Source organism: Notolabrus celidotus, chromosome 14 (genome assembly GCF_009762535.1).
Source record: "Notolabrus celidotus isolate fNotCel1 chromosome 14, fNotCel1.pri, whole genome shotgun sequence".
In the NCBI taxonomy this organism is placed as follows: Eukaryota; Metazoa; Chordata; class Actinopteri; order Labriformes; family Labridae; genus Notolabrus; species Notolabrus celidotus.
Window position 1 is genome coordinate 28619363 of NC_048285.1, and position 19850 is coordinate 28639212.

At 40.2% G+C, this 19850-nt stretch overlaps 1 protein-coding gene across 10 annotated transcripts in view; it reads right to left on the reverse strand.

Annotated features, from left to right (window-relative positions):
- Positions 1-6504: 6504 nt before the first annotated feature.
- The window catches only part of cntn5 (contactin 5), an 88204-nt gene continuing 74858 nt past the window's right edge, over positions 6505-19850 (reverse strand). For 7 of the 10 annotated variants that reach the window (XM_034700902.1, XM_034700908.1, XM_034700904.1 and 4 more), the window contains 6 exons: positions 11425-11659; positions 11219-11328; positions 10922-11108; positions 10638-10750; positions 7936-8119; positions 6505-7419 (listed from right to left, as the gene is read on the reverse strand). In XM_034700902.1, the coding sequence (XP_034556793.1) occupies positions 7316-7419; positions 7936-8119; positions 10638-10750; positions 10922-11108; positions 11219-11328; positions 11425-11659 (933 nt within the window). In that variant the 3' untranslated portion in view covers positions 6505-7315. The remainder of the gene's footprint in view (positions 7420-7935; positions 8120-10637; positions 10751-10921; positions 11109-11218; positions 11329-11424; positions 11660-19850) is intronic. The other 3 variants (XM_034700910.1, XM_034700909.1, XM_034700906.1) reach the window with 1 other exon arrangement.

Below are 19850 nucleotides of genomic sequence, written 5' to 3' on the forward strand. Positions count from 1 at the left end.
AATATTTATAGGTAGACAGGTGGTTCAGTGAAGAATGAGTATCTTGGCTTATCAAGATTTCACATGAATACCTGGGTCACCTTTAAATGCATTCATACTTCACAGACATGCAATAAGTGTAGTGATTCTGGCGCCCTTCATTTGGTTGTGTCAGAGCAAAGTTCACTGATTAAGAAATAAAACATTTATAATGCACTCAGTGACTCTGTTAAGTATTACATTTTGCAAATGTTCTGCAGTGCAAAACACAAGGGCTGAACCACAAGGGGTGGAAAGTTTAATCAACAGAATTTGTCTTTTCCTCTCTTTAACTTTACTCTTAAATGTGTCTCTCTAATGAGCTCTCTCAGCAGGGAACCTTCACTTGAATTTCTTATGGAGGGAGGGCTCACACTAGATCAAATTAGCTGGCATATCTTAAAAAGTTCTTCTGTAATAGTACACCATCTGCCATCACACTGGTAAGAGCATTTCGTTTGAAAGAAGAACACAATATACTGTAATTCTGCAAGTAGTGGATCTTTATCTTGTATCTTGTAGCTTTAAATGCTACACATGTGGTATATTGGAGACTGTTTCAGCCGCTTGTTCCAATGAAACTGACCTCACTTCCAGCTATATTGTAGCATTAAATTAGGTTTAAATCATGTAACTCTTTCAGAACAGACATATTATATACAGTGGCTTCCTCCCACAGTCCAAAAACATGCTTACTATGTTAATTGGTAACTCGTAATTGCCCGTAGGTGTGAGTGTGTGAATGGTTGTCCGTCTTTCCATGTTTGTCCAGGGTGTACCCTGCCTTCTGCCCAATGTCAGCTGGGATAGGCTCCAGCCCCTGACCCCGAATGGGATAAGTGGTCAAGATGATGGAATGGAATGGAATGGAATAATATACAGAATACCCCTGTCTGTTGCGCCTCATTAGTGCAGCTTAAATATGCTGTTTGTCCTGAGAGAGGTGCTGAAGGAAAGGTCATAAGGTCATAACTAAAGGGTGCACCAACCAACCAAGTTTCTCTGATTAGCTTGTTACATTACTAGCATGACAGAGGAGCTCAAGAAGAAGAGTATCCATGCACTTGCTTTAACAGTTATCCTTTTAGGAGATTGAAACAACTCTGAATGTATACAGTTTAGGGTCCAGAGCCTTCAGCCGGTCTACCCCTGCCTCTGGAACTCCCTCCCACCAGACTTCATATTCACTCTGATTACACGTCTTCACTGCACTGTATTTGATCCTGTTCATTTTATTTGTATTTATTAATTGCACTGTATCATGCATTGTAAATTTTATCAGCTTTATTTTGATATTGTTTTTTAAACTCTGCCCTGTATGGTGACCTTGAGTGCTAAGAAAGGCGCCTTTTTAAATAAAATGCATTATTATTATTATTATTATTATTATTATTATTATTATTATTATTATTATTATTATTATTATTATTATTATTATTATCAGTTTAGTTTATTTATTATTCATCGTGTCATGCACCAAAAAGGTGCCATGCCCATATGGACTTACAAGACACTACAAAAACAAAACAAAATAGGAGCAACAACATAAGAAGGATTTTGGTTTCTCAAATGGAACCACATTTTTTCTTTTGGTGTGATTCAGAAAAAAAAGTTTGCTCCAAAAAAAAAAAAGTTGTAGGATTTGAGATGAGGCATATCCTTGTTGTGTTGTGTTTTGATCCTTTTCTTTGCAATGTTGGAAAGATATTGACATGAACATTTCAAAAAATGTTACCCTGAACTCTTGACCAAACAAGTTGTTTTCTCTTGTCCGTCCACTGCTGGGGAGAGAGAACAGTTCTGTTGAAGTTGATGGTAAGAGACAAGTACTGCAAACAAACAGAAAAACAAACCGAAGATGTATTACTTTTTTAAACCTTAAAGGTGTTTCAGCACACATTCGTTGTTGCCTGACAGCACAGCTGTTTTTTTTAGAGGTCAAATGACAACTTTAATTATAACTTTAATAATTTCTGGACTGCAATACAATGCTGGCTGTTGACTCTCTCTGCAAAGCTGCTCCTTTAATCCCTCTGTTCACAGTCTTCAGCACAACATGGCAAACTTCCCTAATTCTCATTCTTTGCCATCCTTGCCACCGCCGAGAGGGACCAACAGGCCCAAAATCCAAACATCACACAAACCTCCAATGGCAAACAATAAAATTAGCCAGCTGTGTCAGAAGTCCCCACAGTTTGAATTTAAAAAATACACAATGTACTGCAGCTAAGATAAGACATAATTGTGACTGATATCTCAGTCCACAGAAATAGAAATCTGATCCGCAGGATTTTTCATTAGCACATACGGCTTCACATCACACACAGGATTTTAATTCTCCTATAACAGTATTAACTAGACATACAATAGTAGGAAATTAAGGTTTGAGAACACTTAATTAAAGCGTATTCAGAAAAATTGTAGACAAAATTAAATTAGGTAGAACTATAATTATGTTTTTTTAATTCAGTGGAATCTGTGAGTGCTCATGAAAGAGATAAATCCAGAGAACATGAACACACACGCACGCACGCATGCATGCACACACACACACACACACACACATTCAGCATAATTATGAATATCTGAGCAATATTTTCATCACAATTCCTCTCAGTCTCCGGTAAGACACATCTTCCCCACATCCCTGAAAGACTTGTCATGTTATGGTTTACTTCCTTGTGATCATATACTTGTCAAGGCTTTCAACGGCTGACACCGAAAATGACACTGAAGAGTTTGATGTAACAGCTTTGTGAATGAAGCTCAACAGGATCAGAAGCAAGACAGAAAATAACACATATTGCACTGAAAGTCTGTTACTGTGCGATATTAAAGTTTACCTCTTTCTGCAGCAGCGGCGGCGGCATCTGTTCGAGGGCTTCTACGCTTCCAGCAATTTCAGGATGAGTGTTTAACTGTGACCCCGACTGAAAAGCAAAGTCACAGCTCAGCTCTCCATCACTGGAAAAGTACTCTGACGACACCACCGAGACAATTTAATACTTGACTTTGCAAGTTTTAAAAGGCTAAAGGAAATATATGGATGAAGGCGTAAGTAGTATAAACTGATACTTGCTGGGATATTATATCTGAAGGTTTTTTTTTCTTTGGTGCAGATAAGTCAATATGCTCGTGCTAATATGGTTTAGATTTGGAAGTTGCATACCATATGTGCAAGATGTCCCCCTGCATAAACCATGACTTTTGGAAAATGAACTCTAAATATATTTAATGCAACAGCATAGACGGTATAAAAAGTAGTGCACAAGTCCTTCAACTTGAAATTCTCCCATCCTAAGCATCCCTCCAGTTGAAGTGTCCTTGCAGCAGGGCTGTTGAATCCCTCAGTGGCAGGGTTACTGATGGATTATGGGAATGTATGTGCATGGATTTACCCATCAAGTAAAATTGTTTTCAAATTTCAGCATAGTCACTCTTCAGCCATAAACTCATGGTGATCAGACATTTTAACCTTAATGAAGAGCAAAGTAAAATAGAGGTTCAAACTGTGACACAAGAACAATGATATTAGTTCCATGAGCCATGTTTTGATCAAAGTATATTTTTCTAACATGTAATTGTAAGTAGGGTCATCTAAACAGAATCTGTGTGAACTCAAGTTATTTTAATCAGCCCTAAAATCTCCTACAAAAAAAAAATACTGTTATAAAATGAAAGTACAGTATTTCCCAGCACACTTCCACATGCTAAAACACACACTCACACACATCCTGACATTAACCTAGAGGGAGTTCACGCTTTAATTGCTGACACTATAGCTTCTGGCTCTCTGAACCAAATGGGTCCCCTTGCAGGATACATAATCCATTATCATAAATCAGAAGCGCCAACACAGACAGGTGCTGCATGAATAATTAAAGGTCGGTACATTAGCACTTGTGTGGAGGTATGTGTTTGAGCCGACGTCATTGAACAGCCTAAAAGCACCACAAAAACCCTCCATCCACATTAAACAGCTTAATGCTTTGCACTACACACAGAAATGATGAGCAAGTCAGAGAGAGTAGTCCAACCTACCCATCCTCCCCCTCTGCATGTCACCAAAACACAGAGGTCTGACAGAGGAGGAGTATCCCTGGGATAGACACAGCTCGGAGCAGCTTTCGTCCTCTGCGTAGCTGTGTGGTCCTATCCCTCGTGCTTGAGCTGGTACCCTTGTCTGAACCCTTAGCAGGCGAGCCAGGTTGCTCTGAATGTGTAATGGAGAGTCCAGGGAGCTGCAGGCAGAGCAGGCAAAAGGTCTGCTCCAGCAAGCAGGCTTCAGAACCACAGATCTCCATTCTAACATTAATTACACTTGAGGCAAATTCATTTGGATTCTTGCCCAGCGAGAGATAAGCTCTTACTGAAAACGAGGCAGGAGAGCAGACAGAGGGGAAGGAGAGATACTCCTCATGGTGCCCTGTTGTACTCTGCGATGGCTCTTTTATCACACAAAGTTTTGTGACCTCTATTGCCACCAGTGTGGAATTCAATCATCCAGACTTAGTAGGAGCTGCTTTGAAAAGTGCTGAAGTGTCTGATAGACCTCTAGCATTCTGACAAGTGAAATCTGGGATCCAAGTCTCAGGGTGAATTCACTCTGTGATGATTCATATTACAAAAATATTAAAAAACACTTTAAGGCTCCTGTGAGGAACTTTATGCCCCCTGTGGACGAGTGAGTTTTTGCTGATTTTGTCCTGTGAATGTTAGAGATAAAAAATCTCATCTTCCTCTCTTATCCCAGTCAAATGTTTATCCTATTGAGCCTCTTTGCAGATGAAATGGTAAAAAAGAGGTGTGTTAGCCGTGACAATTTAGACTCTTGTTGATGGTATTTTTTTGCTTTTTTAAGGTCATAGGGAGGCATAGATATTCATTTCAGTGTGTTTTATGACTAGCTACAAACTCCCCACAGTAGCTTTAAATATGTTGGATAATGTTCTATAGCAGGGGCGTCAAACTCATTTCAGTTCAGGGGCCACATACAGCCCAAGTTGATCTGAAGTGAGCCGGACCAGCAAAATCATAACATAATAACCTATAAATAACAACAACTCTACATTTTTCCCTTTGTTTTGGTGCAAAAAACTACAAGTACATTCTGAAAATGTTCACATTTAATGAACTCTCTTTCTACAAAAACAGCTGTTGTATTTTTTGCCATGATGAGTCTCACAGTGGGCCGAATATTTTACTATTTAAGCCCTGCGACCTGCTGCAAACACACCAAACACATGTTACCCATTCACCTGACACACAGTGTGTGATGTTAACTGCAAAAGAGCACAGATTATAATAATGAAGAAGGTAAAGTTGATTATTTTGGACCCCTCAGCTCCAGCATGAACAGTTTGCTTCCTGGACAGTGTTGTATGCAGGGGTGTAGTGCTAGTGTAAGTAGTTAGTGGATCATCTTATAGTGCTCTAAAAAGTCTTCATGATTCTCACCCGGTTAATGCAAACAGCAAGTCATCTATTTTCTCACTTTGAGAACAAATGTCCTGGAAAAAGAGCACTGTTCAGGTTCTGGTTTGCTCTGTCAGCACTATGATTGTATGCGACCCCCAGAGAACAAATCTAAAATAGTAGTTACTTTTGTTGAAAAATTGCAGTTAATGTCTTCTCTGTAATCTTTTCACTTTGCAAAGTCTTCTGCGGGCCGGATTGGAACCTCTGGCGGGCCGGTTTTGGCCCGCGGGCCGCATGTTTGGACACCCCTGTTCTATAGTGTCAATATACGACCAACATAACCTAACCTGTGCTGTTGGTGGATTTAATTAGACAGAGGACATTCAGATGTCACACTTCATACTCACTTCATACTGTAGCTCAGTCCATAGGGACTTGCTTGGGCACTGCCGAGGTGCCCTTGTGCAAGGCACCAAACCCCAACTGCTTGGGGTGCGCTGGTTGATGGCAGTATCCTCACTCTGACATCTCTCCCAAAAGTGCATGTCCACTGCATGTGTGTGCATGATTGTATGTATATACCAAAAAAAAACTGTGCGTGTAGCATGCCCGAAAAACACCACATCCCCCCTGGGGATTAATAAAGTATGTTTCTTCTTTTCTTTCTTCTTCTGAACATCACACAATCAAAGTTTTATGATAGTTTAGGATTGCATTTTTTTGTGTGTGCATATTTTAGATGCCAAACCTATTTACCAATGCTGTCAGTGATCCCTTGTGTTTATTAGAAAACATATTTGAGTACTTAAAGTGTGAGAAACTGATAATTTTCCTTGTAATTGGTTTAAATTGAATATATTTGGATCCTGGACTGTTGGTAAGATGAAGAAGTCTTTAAAAAGATGTCACTTTGGGCTTTGGGAATCATTGAAAAGATAAAAATGATTAATTTGCTCGTTAAAAAAATAACCAATAGACGGATCAATAATGCAAATACTTGTTATTTCCCCCCTGGTACAACACTGTCATAACTCTTCTCTAAAAGTCAGAAATTACAAACAACAAGCATTTAAAAAATATACATCACATTTATTTGTACTGATACCAAGAGTCCGTACAGAGTCGTCTTTGTCTATTGATGTGTTTGGGCACTACAGGTAAGGACCTGTTTCCTACTTCCATACATCCAACAGTCAACAAACTGTATCACCAAGCATTGCTTTAACCACTACCAAAAAACAGAGAGTTTGACATAGCACACCACTGTGTTTGTTCTCTAAAGGTAACACAATGTACAAAAAAGCAAGTCTGGAAATAGTAAGATTCTTGTTTCCATATAAAACGTTTTCTCCTCAATGTGTGAATAAGAAAACAATGCACTTATCTCTACTGAGCTTCTGCTGCATTGCTTGTTAGGCGGCCAAGGGGTAAATTGATGCAGATAAGTAATGAAAAGAAACAGGCCGGCTGATCCCTGTATTACTACCACAGCAGCTTTCGAGGAATTGTTCACGCTCTGCAGAGTTGCAGAGCTGTAGCAGCCGTCTGGAAGTGGTTAGACGCCAGTCAATGAGGGCAACACATGATGTTAGAGCGAGTGATTAAACAAATCTTTCCACATAATGTTCACTACAGTACAACACTACTGTCATGTTGGAAAGAACTGTGCAAATCAAAAGTCCAGGGCCTTCAAAAAGAAACAGGGAACTAAAGGAGGATGACCTCTGAAGAGCCGCATGTTAACTGGCACACTGAACCCCCTTTGGCAGGCCTCGGCCCTTTGGGATGAGTTAAGGCCAAAGCAATCAGGCAGTCAGAGGAAACGAGGGAGCGGAAGACTGGTGGCTCCCTCCATGACAATGAGGATGGCACAGTGGCCTCACCAGGAAGCTGAAGGCACCAGGAGAACCAGCAGCAGTGCTGTCCATGTTAGGCTCTGTGGCAGGCAGTGCACCGAGCACTGGCTGCTTTTTGCTCGAACACCTAAGACAAGGAGAGAAGAGAGGGGGAGAGGAAGAGTCAATACTGATGAAAACAGAGGTGCTAAACAATATCCCAAAAGGGCATTCATAACGTCATTGATCTTTTGAATGAATTATCCACGGTGAGCTTGTTCCAGTCGAGAAACAATAGAGAGATTTCTTTGCTTAAGGACAAAAAAAATGGACAGAGATGGGAATCGGAAATGAGCAAGCAAACAGCAATCCATTGCCCTGAAAAGCTGGCTGTCCACATCACACGAGGGCTGCTAACTTTCTCCTCATCCTGTTGCTCAGAAGTTAATTGGCTGAGCAGGAGTAGGAAGGCTTGTGTGGGCGATGTAATTAAAACAGTATTAGCCAAAGAAAACTTGGCTCGAACAACAGCTGTGGCGACTCAATTAAGGGCAGAACATAAGATTAGAACAAAGAGAAATGAGGCTGTGCATAGAGATGGGATTTCAGAGGTCATGTAATGCAATGTGTGGATGAGAGAGAGAGAGAGAGAGAGGAGACTCACTCGCTTCCAGCTTACCAGAGGAGGTGACCAGCCGGACCTGGGAGCTGACTGCTCCCTCGCCCCCTTCACTGAGAGCACGCACCTCGATGGTGTAGGTGCCTCCCTCTGGCAGTGAGAGTATGGTGGAGGGGTTAATGGTTCTTGTCACCTGGTTGTGACCTCTGCCCTCTTGTTTGAGTAACACCTGGAGCACAGGATGACACAGTGTACACAAGTTGAAAGAAACAGAAATTAAAAACAAACATTAAAAGTTCCAAGCAGTGAAATATGAGCTAATTTCTGCTGTTAGGAAATCCAGGTATTAAGTCCTGTTTGTTTTCTGTTTAGACCATTACACATAATTTGTCGTTTCTAGGCTTACTTGGACATGTGTTGGTCACTTTTTAATAAACAACTTGTTTGGTAAATATCTGGTCATTATAATTCAATGTGATTTGCAAATGTCAGCAGAGAAGTTATTTATGATTACAAGGGCTTTTTAAGCATTAAAGGTCAAATCACTGAGCTTCAGTTTTGCGGCAGATGTCAATAATAAAAGGCTGAAGCTGAGGTTTGCACTCTACAGAGGCCTTACTGTACATTCAGCAGTTTATATTGATTTTTTCATCTTCTGGCTCAATGTTGGATAAATTAATAAACCTCTGCGTATTATCTTGATTCTAACTGCAATATGAATTGTTCTGAGTGCAAGAGCAAACTAACAGTTATTTACTCTTTCTGTCTGATCATATCTACTTTGACTATCTTATTTTATGTTATATTTTTGGCCTTTTTGCCTTTATTGTATAGGACAGCTGAAGAGAGACAGGAAATGTGGGGAGTAGAGAGCGGGGGAAGACATGCAGGAGATGGTCGACCAGCTGGGAATCGAACCGGCTACCCCTGCGACGAGGACTGTAACCTCTGTATGTGGGGCGCTTAGACCGCTAGGCCACCAGAGCCCCCTACTTTGACTATTAATGTAGCAACTACAAAGCACCAAAATCAGCTGAGAGGCTGAGGTTGGGCCTAGTAACGTGTCTGACGTGCTAAAATCAAAAATCACTGATATACAAAAAAATAAGTTTAACCTTTTATTAATGAAAAAGGATAATCAACTCATGATAAAGTGCACAAACAGATGACTAAAGTGATCAAAGAAAATAGCGGTCCACAAAAAATGGAGACCCAGCTCACCCCCTCTCTTCCACTCTATTTGCTTCTAATGTATTGTGTTGTGGTCTTTGCATCATGTTTTTCTAATGTGTTGTGTTGTGGTCTTTGCATCATGTTTTTCTAATGTGTTGCATTGTGGTCTTTGCAGCATGTTTCTAATGTGTTGTGTTGTGGTCTTTGCATCATGTTTTTCTAATGTATTGTGTTGTGGTCTTTGCAGCATGTTTCTAATGTGTTGTGTTGTGGTCTTTGCATCATGTTTTTCTAATGTATTGTGTTGTGGTCTTTGCAGCATGTTTTTCTAATGTGTTGCGTTGTGGTCTTTGCAGCATGTTTTTCTATTGTGTTGTGTTGTTGTCTTTGCAGCATGTGTTTCTATTGTATTGTGTTGTTGTCTTTGCAGCATGTGTTTCTAATGTATTGTGTTGTGGTCTTTGCAGCGTGTTTTTCTAATGTATTGTGTTGTGGTCTTTGCAGCATGTTTTTCTAATGTATTGTGTTGTGGTCTTTGCAGCATGTTTTTCTAATGTGTTGTGTTGTGGTCTTTGCAGCATGTTTTTCTAATGTGTTGTGTTGTGGTCTTTGCAGCATGTTTTTCTAATGTATTGTGTTGTGGTCTTTGCAGCATGTTTTTCTAATGTGTTGTGTTGTGGTCTTTGCAGCATGTTTTTCTAATGTGTTGTGTTGTGGTCTTTGCAGCATGTTTTTCTAATGTATTGTGTTGTGGTCTTTGCAGCATGTTTTTCTAATGTATTGTGTTGTGGTCTTTGCAGCATGTTTTTCTAATGTGTTGTGTTGTGGTCTTTGCAGCATGTGTTTCTAATGTATTGTGTTGTGGTCTTTGCAGCATGTTTTTCTAATGTATTGTGTTGTGGTCTTTGCAGCGTGTTTTTCTAATGTATTGTGTTGTGGTCTTTGCAGCATGTTTTTCTAATGTGTTGTGTTGTGGTCTTTGCAGCATGTTTTTCTAATGTGTTGTGTTGTGGTCTTTGCATCCCGTTTCCTAAATGCTGTGCATGTGTTTTCAAATTGATGAAGATGTTTTCTTAATTTGCTTGTGTTTTGTCTTTTTGCATGTGTTTTCTTAAGTTGCAGTGCTGTGAGCTCTCAGGGCCACCGTACTTTATGTCTTAAGTCACAGGTATCAAAAACAAAAGAAGGTGGTACATTCAAATGCAACAAGAGAATAATAGCAGCCAGTTACAACAGCCTAAAAAGTAGATTTTGACCTCACAAGGCTAGATAACCAATCATGGTGTAGGATTTTGGGGTGGCCCCCCCTTGGATCCGCCCCATGCCATATACACATTTTTTTCCTGATTTTTATGTACATTTGACCATAATCATACCTGCTATAACAATATGTGACAAAAAATAACTCAATCCATGAAGCACTATGAAGCAGGCTCTTGTGTTTCTGTAGTAAATAATACACCTATAAATATTCTCTCCTCCCTGTTTACATATTTACAGACCTTGCTTTACTGTTTTTACATGTCTTTATATAATGAAACTTCACAAACATGCTAAAAAAGACTGGTAATTACCATGTATCCGATGACATCAGATTCGTTGTCCTTGGCCTTCACTGGGTCCCAGCTCAGAGTCACGTTGTTTCCCTCCTGAATCCACATGAGGCTGGATGGAGGCTGAGCAGGTGCTGAGGACACAACACAAAAATTCTGGGTGCAAATTCAAACAGACTTGAAAGCAGAGTTTCAACCAACTGGGTCAATTACTACACTTTTCACGAGGGGATTTGGAGCTAACTTAACAGGTAGCCTCTATTCCATAAATAGCATTACATGATTAGTGTCAGTGCTGCACTCACGGGCTTTCCTGGTCCTGGCTGTGACAGCAGCAGTGGCAGGACCCTGGCCGATGCTGTTGAATCCTTTTACTGTGATGTGATACATACTGTTGCCCTCCAGTCCTGTCAAGACCATGGATGTTTCGTTTTTGAGAGTCCTCTGTTTTTTTCCAGACTCTTCCTGTTCTGAATCTTTCCACAAGCTGACCTGTTAACAGAGATATAAAACTTTGAGACATGACCTCCATCACCTCAACTTGTGTGGTTAAATAATCTAGTGTGGGAGCAAAGTACACAAGACAAAAAGTTCACAAGCACCTCATATCCTCTTGGTTTTCCAGGGCCAGGATTGGGTGGTTTCCAAGTGATTCTAATTTCTGTCGAGGAGATGCTGTAAGCTTTGACATCAGACGGTGCTTCCCTCGGCTCTGGGAATTTGAAGTCACAAAGGAAAATGTCAGAAATACAGAAAGCTAGTCCGTCTGTACTTTTGAAAACCCATGCTGCCACACAAATTAACTCACCCCCCTCAGCAGAGTGGATGACAACAACTTTGCTGAATGGCCCGTCTCCCTTATTGTTGTACACTCCGACCTTCACTTCAAACGGGGTGAGGGGAGGGAAAGTCTCGTCTCTGTATTTGTACGTCGTTGAGTCTGCTGAAGTCACCATCTTCTCCTTCCAGCCTCTGGACCCGTTGGCACGAAACGCAACGATATACCCAAAGCCCTCGCCGTTTTGGAACTCCTCAGACACAGGCTGAAAAGAGGGGAAAGAGAGAGGTAATCGTTGGAGAGTGTCTTATACTGAGGTTTAGTGCAGAACTGGTTTACCAGCATGTCAGCTCTGCATGTTTTCATGACTTTTTCCTCTATCTTCTTCCTCACACAATACCATCCTTCAATTCACTGGGACTCTCTGCCAGCGTTAATAAAGATGCAGTCAGTCTACAGTAATGGAAACAAATTATATCTGGCTCACTTGTTCCGAATATGTATCAGTTTATCTCTCCATGTGACGGCAGGATTTTTGGGACACAGGTTTCTGTACGCCGGCTTCCCTGAGTGTCTGTGGTGTTCCTGAAGTGGTGAAACTGGGAGCTGTCTTCCACAGCTGCTCTGTGTTTAATCGAATCAAATGCCAATTTATTAAGTGAGCTAGGATTTAATTAAAATTTGAGCTGCAGGGATTGAATCTTTGGCTATATTTAATAAATGACAAACACCTGTACACCTGTTCCTGGCTACAAAAACGGCTCCCGCTGTAGAGTGTTGATTTGCATAGGCTTCAAAGTAATATTGCCCCCTGAAGGCATCATCCAAATTAGCCATCTAGTCCACAGAGGGTTTGTTGCAAGATGGAGATGTAGTTCGCATTTCATCCAACAAGCACCAATCACAATGACTGCCTAATTACAGGGATGATCAGTGGAAATGAATTAGCTTCCATCAAGGTTATTATCGGAGCTGGCAATACTTGTAAAGAGATGCAAAAAGGAATGAGGTTTTAAAAAATAGTACAAACAAATTAGCTGGTTAAGTGCAGAAGGACCTGCAGGTTTGGGAATTGAGATAGTGAAAGAAAAGCGTGGACACAGTGAGAGGGCTGATCCACCTGAGGAGAGTCTTTTGGATGAAATCGTGGGGCCTGCTGGGCTCAGTGACGGTGGCTGTGGGGGCATCACTAATAGTCCTCCCGATGGCTCCCTGAGAAAAAAAAGCTCCCCCCCTCACCGTCGACTCTAATGAGACGGCTGAGTGAAGCTGCAGAGACTGTTTAGTCATTCATCCTGCTTAATAACCCTGCCCACCATGGCCGTCCAGACTCTGACAACTCTCCACAGATGATTGGAGAGGCAGAACTGCCATGCGCTCACATGCTTCGACTGCCAAAAAGGGCCGACATTCCTGCTCCGTCTCCTTTAATATCCATCTCCATTGATCACTGACAAAGTCCTGATTTATTTCCAAAAGCATTTAGCAGGAGTGGGGAGAAATAGGGCAGAGCTTAAAGCGACTTAAAATGCCAGGAAACCAAAAGGAGGACGCTGCACTAGTGGAGCGTCTCGGCGTCGGGCCTGTTGTACTTTAAAAACTGACAGACTTATCAGTGTGTGACCAATTACTGTACTCCACAACAGGGAAGAGAGGAAACACTTTAGTTTAGGTACTGCTTTGATTTTTCACTTTGTACACTCTGTACTTTAGATGTGAATTGATCTAGTGGCAAAAAACTTGTGAATAAAAACAAATGAGCAGACTAAGGAATGATCAGACTCACTTTTATGCTGATGCAACACAAGATGAGCCGGTCTATATAAAGCTGAATATATACAGTTTCTTCGGTCTAATCAGGGGAAAGTTTGAGAACTCTGGATGAGGCCATATTTCACACGGAGCACATTTTGTTACCTAGTTTCATTACAGCATGAAGGGACTCTATATCATGGTTTTAGGTCTAAACAAGCACCAGTGGCTGTGTGTAAGTTTAAAGTATCCCATGATTGCCCTGCCAACACAGGGTCCTGTATTTATTTATAAGGGGTCGTCATTGTGTTATACTAGCTACTCTAATGACACTCTTGAGTTATAAATAGGAAATGGTGTAGCAGCAAACACCACCCCATCTGGAATGGACATTATCCCCCATAATGTGCCACCGAGGGGCACTTCTCCTCATGTGAAGGTTATCTTCCCAGTGGCAGTTGGGCTCCCATACTTAATAACTACAAGAATAACTGTCAGTCGCTTCCACATCTGCTCACTGTTCCCCTGTTAATATATCCTTCAACTGATCTCAATTGCAAATTCTCAGCCTTGCTCATAGTAATTCTGTACATGCGGTGCCCTGAACCTGGCAGGGAGCCAAGCTGTCCACTTGGAAACAGTTCACACTAATTTCCTCTTTACCCGGTGTGTGAGATTTATCACCTTTTGTCCAATCATTGTCACGATTGAGATTGCAAACAGATAGTCATAAACATCCGTGGATTTATTGGGAACGACTCTAAGATTCAAGGTTAATCATCAGCGCGCCTCTCTGGTGGGAGCAAATTAAAAATTCACAACATCTTAATCACTGGGCCGGCTGATGCATGCTCTGTGTTAAACACGGCCCAGCTGGCCTTCTTTCAGCTCGGTCAGCACATTCTGCAGTTGTGACCAAGTTGTGCCCTCAAACTCTGACACTCTGAATGGTTTAACAAATTTATGGCAGATTTAAAGTGGGACCCTTTCTACAATGCAATGTGCTGCGTGTCAGTGATCAAGCGAGAGTGTTTGCCCTGCCTGTAATGAAAATCCACACACAAAAAACACAGGAAGTGAAGGGGTGAGAGAAAAATTTAAAACACCTTCCACCTGGGCTGGAATTAGAAATCGCTCAGTGGACATTATTTCTATTCATTTGAAGGTTTGTCTTTGTAAAATGATCAACATATTGTTTTGGTGTTTTCACTTGAACACTAATGCTTGTTTTGCATTCTTTGCTACTGCCATGAATTTATTTCCCATGGGACCAATACAGTTAAATCTTTATCTCACACACGGGCTTCCTCTTACAATAACCACTTCAACCTCTGATCTAGTGGAACAGCATCCAGCCCTGCTAGACTGAAGCAATTTCCCGTTTGGTTTGTTCCTTTGATGGAACAGTTGAAGCCTTTCTTCCGGGCTCAACCTGCTCAAACCCTCCAATGTAGAATTACGATTCAGTGGAAAAGAATACTGCTGAAGATGGGATGAACACGTCTTTCCTTTCAAATGGAAAAAAAAAAAAGATCACTTTGCTTTAATGAAGGGCGCTCACACAAACCCCCTCACAACTCTCAAGACCCCCTTTCTGTCCTGGTAGAGATAACTTTTAGCTCTACAACCTCCACCTTTGTGCTATCTCACTGGATCTAATGTGAATCTCTCTTTGTGTCTTTTTTTCCATCAGAGGGGTCACAGCTTCCTGGGAGTTTAGTGCATCCACACCTGGGTTACTTCACCTTTGTCTCCAGGGCTCAGGGGCTGACCTGTTTGTCTGCTGGAGAGGATTGCTACACAAGTGGTGTTACAGAATTAAACAACTGAGGTTCCCCTCCCTTTTGAGATACTGTACTCCTCTGGAGGAGAGCTAGTGGACATGCTCCTCTGATTTTAAGACGGTCATTGAAAGACACATTAAAACCAAGGGAACGCTGACTTCAGTCAAATTCAGTTGCAGCATAGAGCAACATTTTAATTAGACTGATAAGCATCTCAAACACCAGGCTATGGAAAATGCAATTTAGAAAATTGCTAATTTGACATTTATTTTCAAACTTTATGTTTGAGGATTTAAGTCAAAATTACGGTGGCCCTGAGAGCTCACAGCACTGCAACTTAAGAAAACACATGCAAAAAGTCAAGACAAAACACAAGCAAATTAAGAAAACATCTTCATCAATGTGAGAACACATGCACAGCATTTAGAAAACGAGCTGCATGTCCCCCTCATGTCCTCGCTGTCGACACCAACCTGCAGACCATATGCACATGTTCTGGTCCTGTCCGAGACTTAAAACATTTTGGTCAGACATTTTTGGTGCATATACCAAGATGTTCCAAATTGATATTTCTCCAAATCCTATGTGCACTATATTTGGATATAGCCATGAGATCTCTTTACTTAAAGGAAAGGCTCATGAAATAAAAGCGTTCACCTCCTTAACAGCCCGGCGTCTTATACTTCTTTCCTGGAAAGCACAATCACCACCCAGCTTCACCAGATGGATTACAGATACCATGTATTTTCTTAAACTTGAAAAAATAAAATACACCTTAAATGGTTCCTTACACAACTTTAGTAAGACTTGGACCCTCTTTATAAAATATTATGACAGCCTACAAGTCCCTCTAAATAAGAAATTAACAATAGCAGAATAGAAGAATGGATGCCACTATTTATCTATTTATTTATTTTCTCTTCCTTTTCCAATTTCTTGATTACTATTAATTTTGTGTGTGTGCGTGTGTGTGTGTGTGTGTGTGTTTACTTATTTATTATTGTTATTTATATTTTTACTAATGAATTATCTTATTTCCCCTTTTGCTTACTTACACATTATGTAAAATCTGGGATGTGGAGTTGAAGGGAGGGCTGGGGTGGGATAGGGTGGGGCATGGAAGGGGAATGGCAACCTTAAATACTGCAGCAGGTGTAATATATATATATTTTTTTGTATGTGTTTAGCAGCAATGTATGCTGCAAGAAAAATGTATCATGATTAAATCTATGGAAAACTCAATAAAAAAAAGTTGCAAAGACCCCAAAACAACGGAAGTGTTTCCAGAGGACACTTAAAAGTGATGCACAAGTCCGGACACGCTTGTAGTTTAACAGCAGATCACTGCAACAGGCCGAATCATGCGATCACAATGTTAAAATAAATCAAAAACACTTACTTTTTTAATCTCATTTTCCAACACCACTGACGGTAAGAGAACCTTAATAGTGCAGTGACTCAAAATCTGCATCAATAACAAGCGTGTCCTGACGTGTGCATCACTTTTAAGTGTCCTCTGGAAACACTTCCATTATGTTGCGGTCTATTTGCAGAGCATTTTTCTAATGTGTTGTGTTGTAGTCTTTGCAGCATGTTTTTCTAATGTGTTGTGTTGTGATCTTTGCAGCATGTTTTCCTAATCTATTGTGTTGTGGTCTTTGCAGCATGTTTTTCTAATGTGTTGTGTTGTGGTCTTTGCAGCATGTTTTTCTAATGTATTGTGTTGTGGTCTTTGCAGCATGTTTTTCTAATGTGTTGTGTTGTGGTCTTTGCAGCATGTTTTTCTAATGTGTTGTGTTGTGGTCTTTGCAGCATGTTTTTCTAATGTATTGTGTTGTGGTCTTTGCAGCATGTTTTTCTAATGTGTTGTGTTGTGGTCTTTGCAGCATGTTTTTCTAATGTATTGTGTTGTGGTCTTTGCAGCATGTTTTTCTAATGTATTGTGTTGTAGTCTTTGCAGCATGTTTTTCTAATGTGTTGTGTTGTGGTCTTTGCAGCATGTTTTTCTAATGTATTGTGTTGTGGTCTTTGCAGCATGTTTTTCTAATGTATTGTGTTGTGGTCTTTGCAGCATGTTTTTCTAATGTATTGTGTTGTGGTCTTTGCAGCATGTTTTTCTAATGTGTTGTGTTGTGGTCTTTGCATCATGTTTTTCTAATGTATTGTGTTGTGGTCTTTGCAGCATGTTTTTCTAATGTATTGTGCTGTGGTCTTTAGAGCATGTTTTTCTAATGTGTTGTGTTGTGGTCTTTGCAGCATGTTTTTCTAATGTATTGTGTTGTGATCTTTGCAGCATGTTTTTCTAATGTATTGTGTTGTGGTCTTTGCAGCATGTTTTTCTAATGTATTGTGTTGTGGTCTTTGCAGCATGTTTTTCTAATGTATTGTGTTGTGGTCTTTGCAGCATGTTTTTCTAATGTATTGTGTTGTGGTCTTTGCAGCATGTTTTTCTAATGTTTTGTGTTGTGGTCTTTGCAGCATGTTTTTCTAATGTATTGTGTTGTGGTCTTTGCAGCATGTTTTTCTAATGTATTGTGTTGTGGTCTTTGCAGCATGTTTTTCTAATGTGTTGTGTTGTGGTCTTTGCATCATGTTTTTCTAATGTATTGTGTTGTGGTCTTTGCAGCATGTTTTTCTAATGTATTGTGCTGTGGTCTTTGCAGCATGTTTTTCTAATGTGTTGTGTTGTGGTCTTTGCAGCATGTTTTTCTAATGTGTTGTGTTGTGGTCTTTGCAGCATGTTTTTTCTAATGTGTTGTGTTGTGGTCTTTGCAGCATGTTATTTCTAATGTGTTGTGTTGTGGTCTTTGCTGCGTGTTTTCCAAATGCTGGGCATGTGTTGTCAAATTGATGAAGATGTTTTCTTAATTTGCTTGTGTTCTGTCTTTTTGCATGTGTTTTCTTAAGTTGCAGTGCTGTAAGCTCTCAGGGCCACCATACAAAATACTGCAATGAAAATACTCATCATGGATACCAGAATTGAATGTCTGTTACAATTTTTTCTGGGTGTTTTGTTTGGCATGATTATCAGATTTTAGATCTAAATACCAAATGTATAAATACAGATAATCACAGAAAACAACACCTGTTTATGTTATTTTGGACACAGACATAGCTGATTTAATCTTTTCCTTTTTTAAAACTTCTCTCAAAATCTCTTCACAGTTAAAATCAAACATTCTGAACAAGACAGAAAGAAATACGCTCTAAACCAACAGGGCATCAGTTGTCTGAGCCCAGATGTCAACCACTGATGCTCAACATAGTTACTTAAATACTCCAGCAAATCCCTGACTGCATCCAGCTCTCTGCATTTTAAGAACATCCCCACACTTCATTTTCTCACTTGGGCTGCTGAAACTTTCCTCTATGTTTTAATTAGATCCCACTTTGATGGTTCAGGGAATAGGACAGCTACCAAACTCTTGTCCCTCGCACACACTGAGCAAAACTGCAGCTCCTCATGAAATCTCACCTCAAGTGAATGCAACTGACTGTAAAGCAATGCAATAATCAGTATATCTCAAAATCATTAGACCGTTTCCTTCAAGCTTAGGAACCACAAGGACTAACGTCGTCCATCAACCGTGCTTTATCCCCCTTAATAATGTCTGACAAGTATTCCCAGGCAACAAAAAGTGAAGGTGTTTAATGAATGGCACATGCAGCAGCTACCTCGACATGATTATTAAGTCACATTCACACGCAGGATTTATTACTTAGTGACAGTTAAATTCCTCAGGGAACAATGGCAAAGCTGTAGTTTCAGTACAGAAGTTTAAAGTGAACCTTTGTTCAGCAGCTTGTTTTCACTCTTGGATTACAGCACCGATTCTCAGCCTGCAGGTTTCACAAAGCTCACAGCAGCAGATGGAGGAGGATAAATTCTCCAACATACAGATTTATGATCGCATTTCTTCATCAAGAATGATGACTTCTCAAGTTATTTACACTCAACAGGTTTCTTTCCTGTACCTAATCATGAAAAAATCCTAAGAATAGTCAGCAGTCTGTTCTTTTCCACGTATATCACTGCAGGGATGTCTTCATTCCAAGAGTCACGATTAAAGAAGGATGAAAAACTCTCTGTTTCTCAGAAATACGACTTTCAATTATTCAAAAAGCTCTCATTGTTTAGGATTTATTTATGACATCTTTCCAAGTAGTGCAACATTATTTTTATCATTGTTAAATATCATTCTACCCTCTAGTTTCTTTTGCAAGCTGCAGGACCCTGATCATGCTTTTAATGTCATTTTAAAACTACGGATTATTGTAAACCGTCTTTGGAGGGTTGGTTGACCTATTTGCTTTATATCAAACCCTCCTTATAAATTACCCAGCTGTGTTAAATAATTAATTCTGATTGGTCAAAACCCCAGAACAATGGTAAATAAATTATTATTTGTTTTTTGTAATTTAATTTAATTTTCAAAATAAAAAGAAAGACATTGACAGAGACAATACACCTAATATACAATAAGAGTAATGCACAAAAACACACAAGAGACAAGACACAAGAGAAACAAAGAAAGCCTTGTTTCCATGGGGTACACTATACATGTACTAACTGGCCACAGTCAGTACCCTTACCGTGTGGGGTGGATGGGTGGGATTGAGGGGAGGGTTCAGCATTAGTACGGTTTTTCATTATTATTGTTAGGATCACAATTAGCTTAGATGCATATATAATTTAAACTTTTCCCTGATTATAGTCCATAGGGCTTCTGGTGTGTGATGGTCACTGAGTGATGATGCTGCACTCTCCATTGATAACAAATCCAAAAAGTCTGCAAACCAGTTGTGTATATCAAAACAGTCCAGTTTTCAAATTTTCCAGATCAGGAGTATTGTCCTTTTTTACAGACATAGCTACACCAACAATGCGTTGGGTTGCTCTTGGCTGTATATTGTCCATCA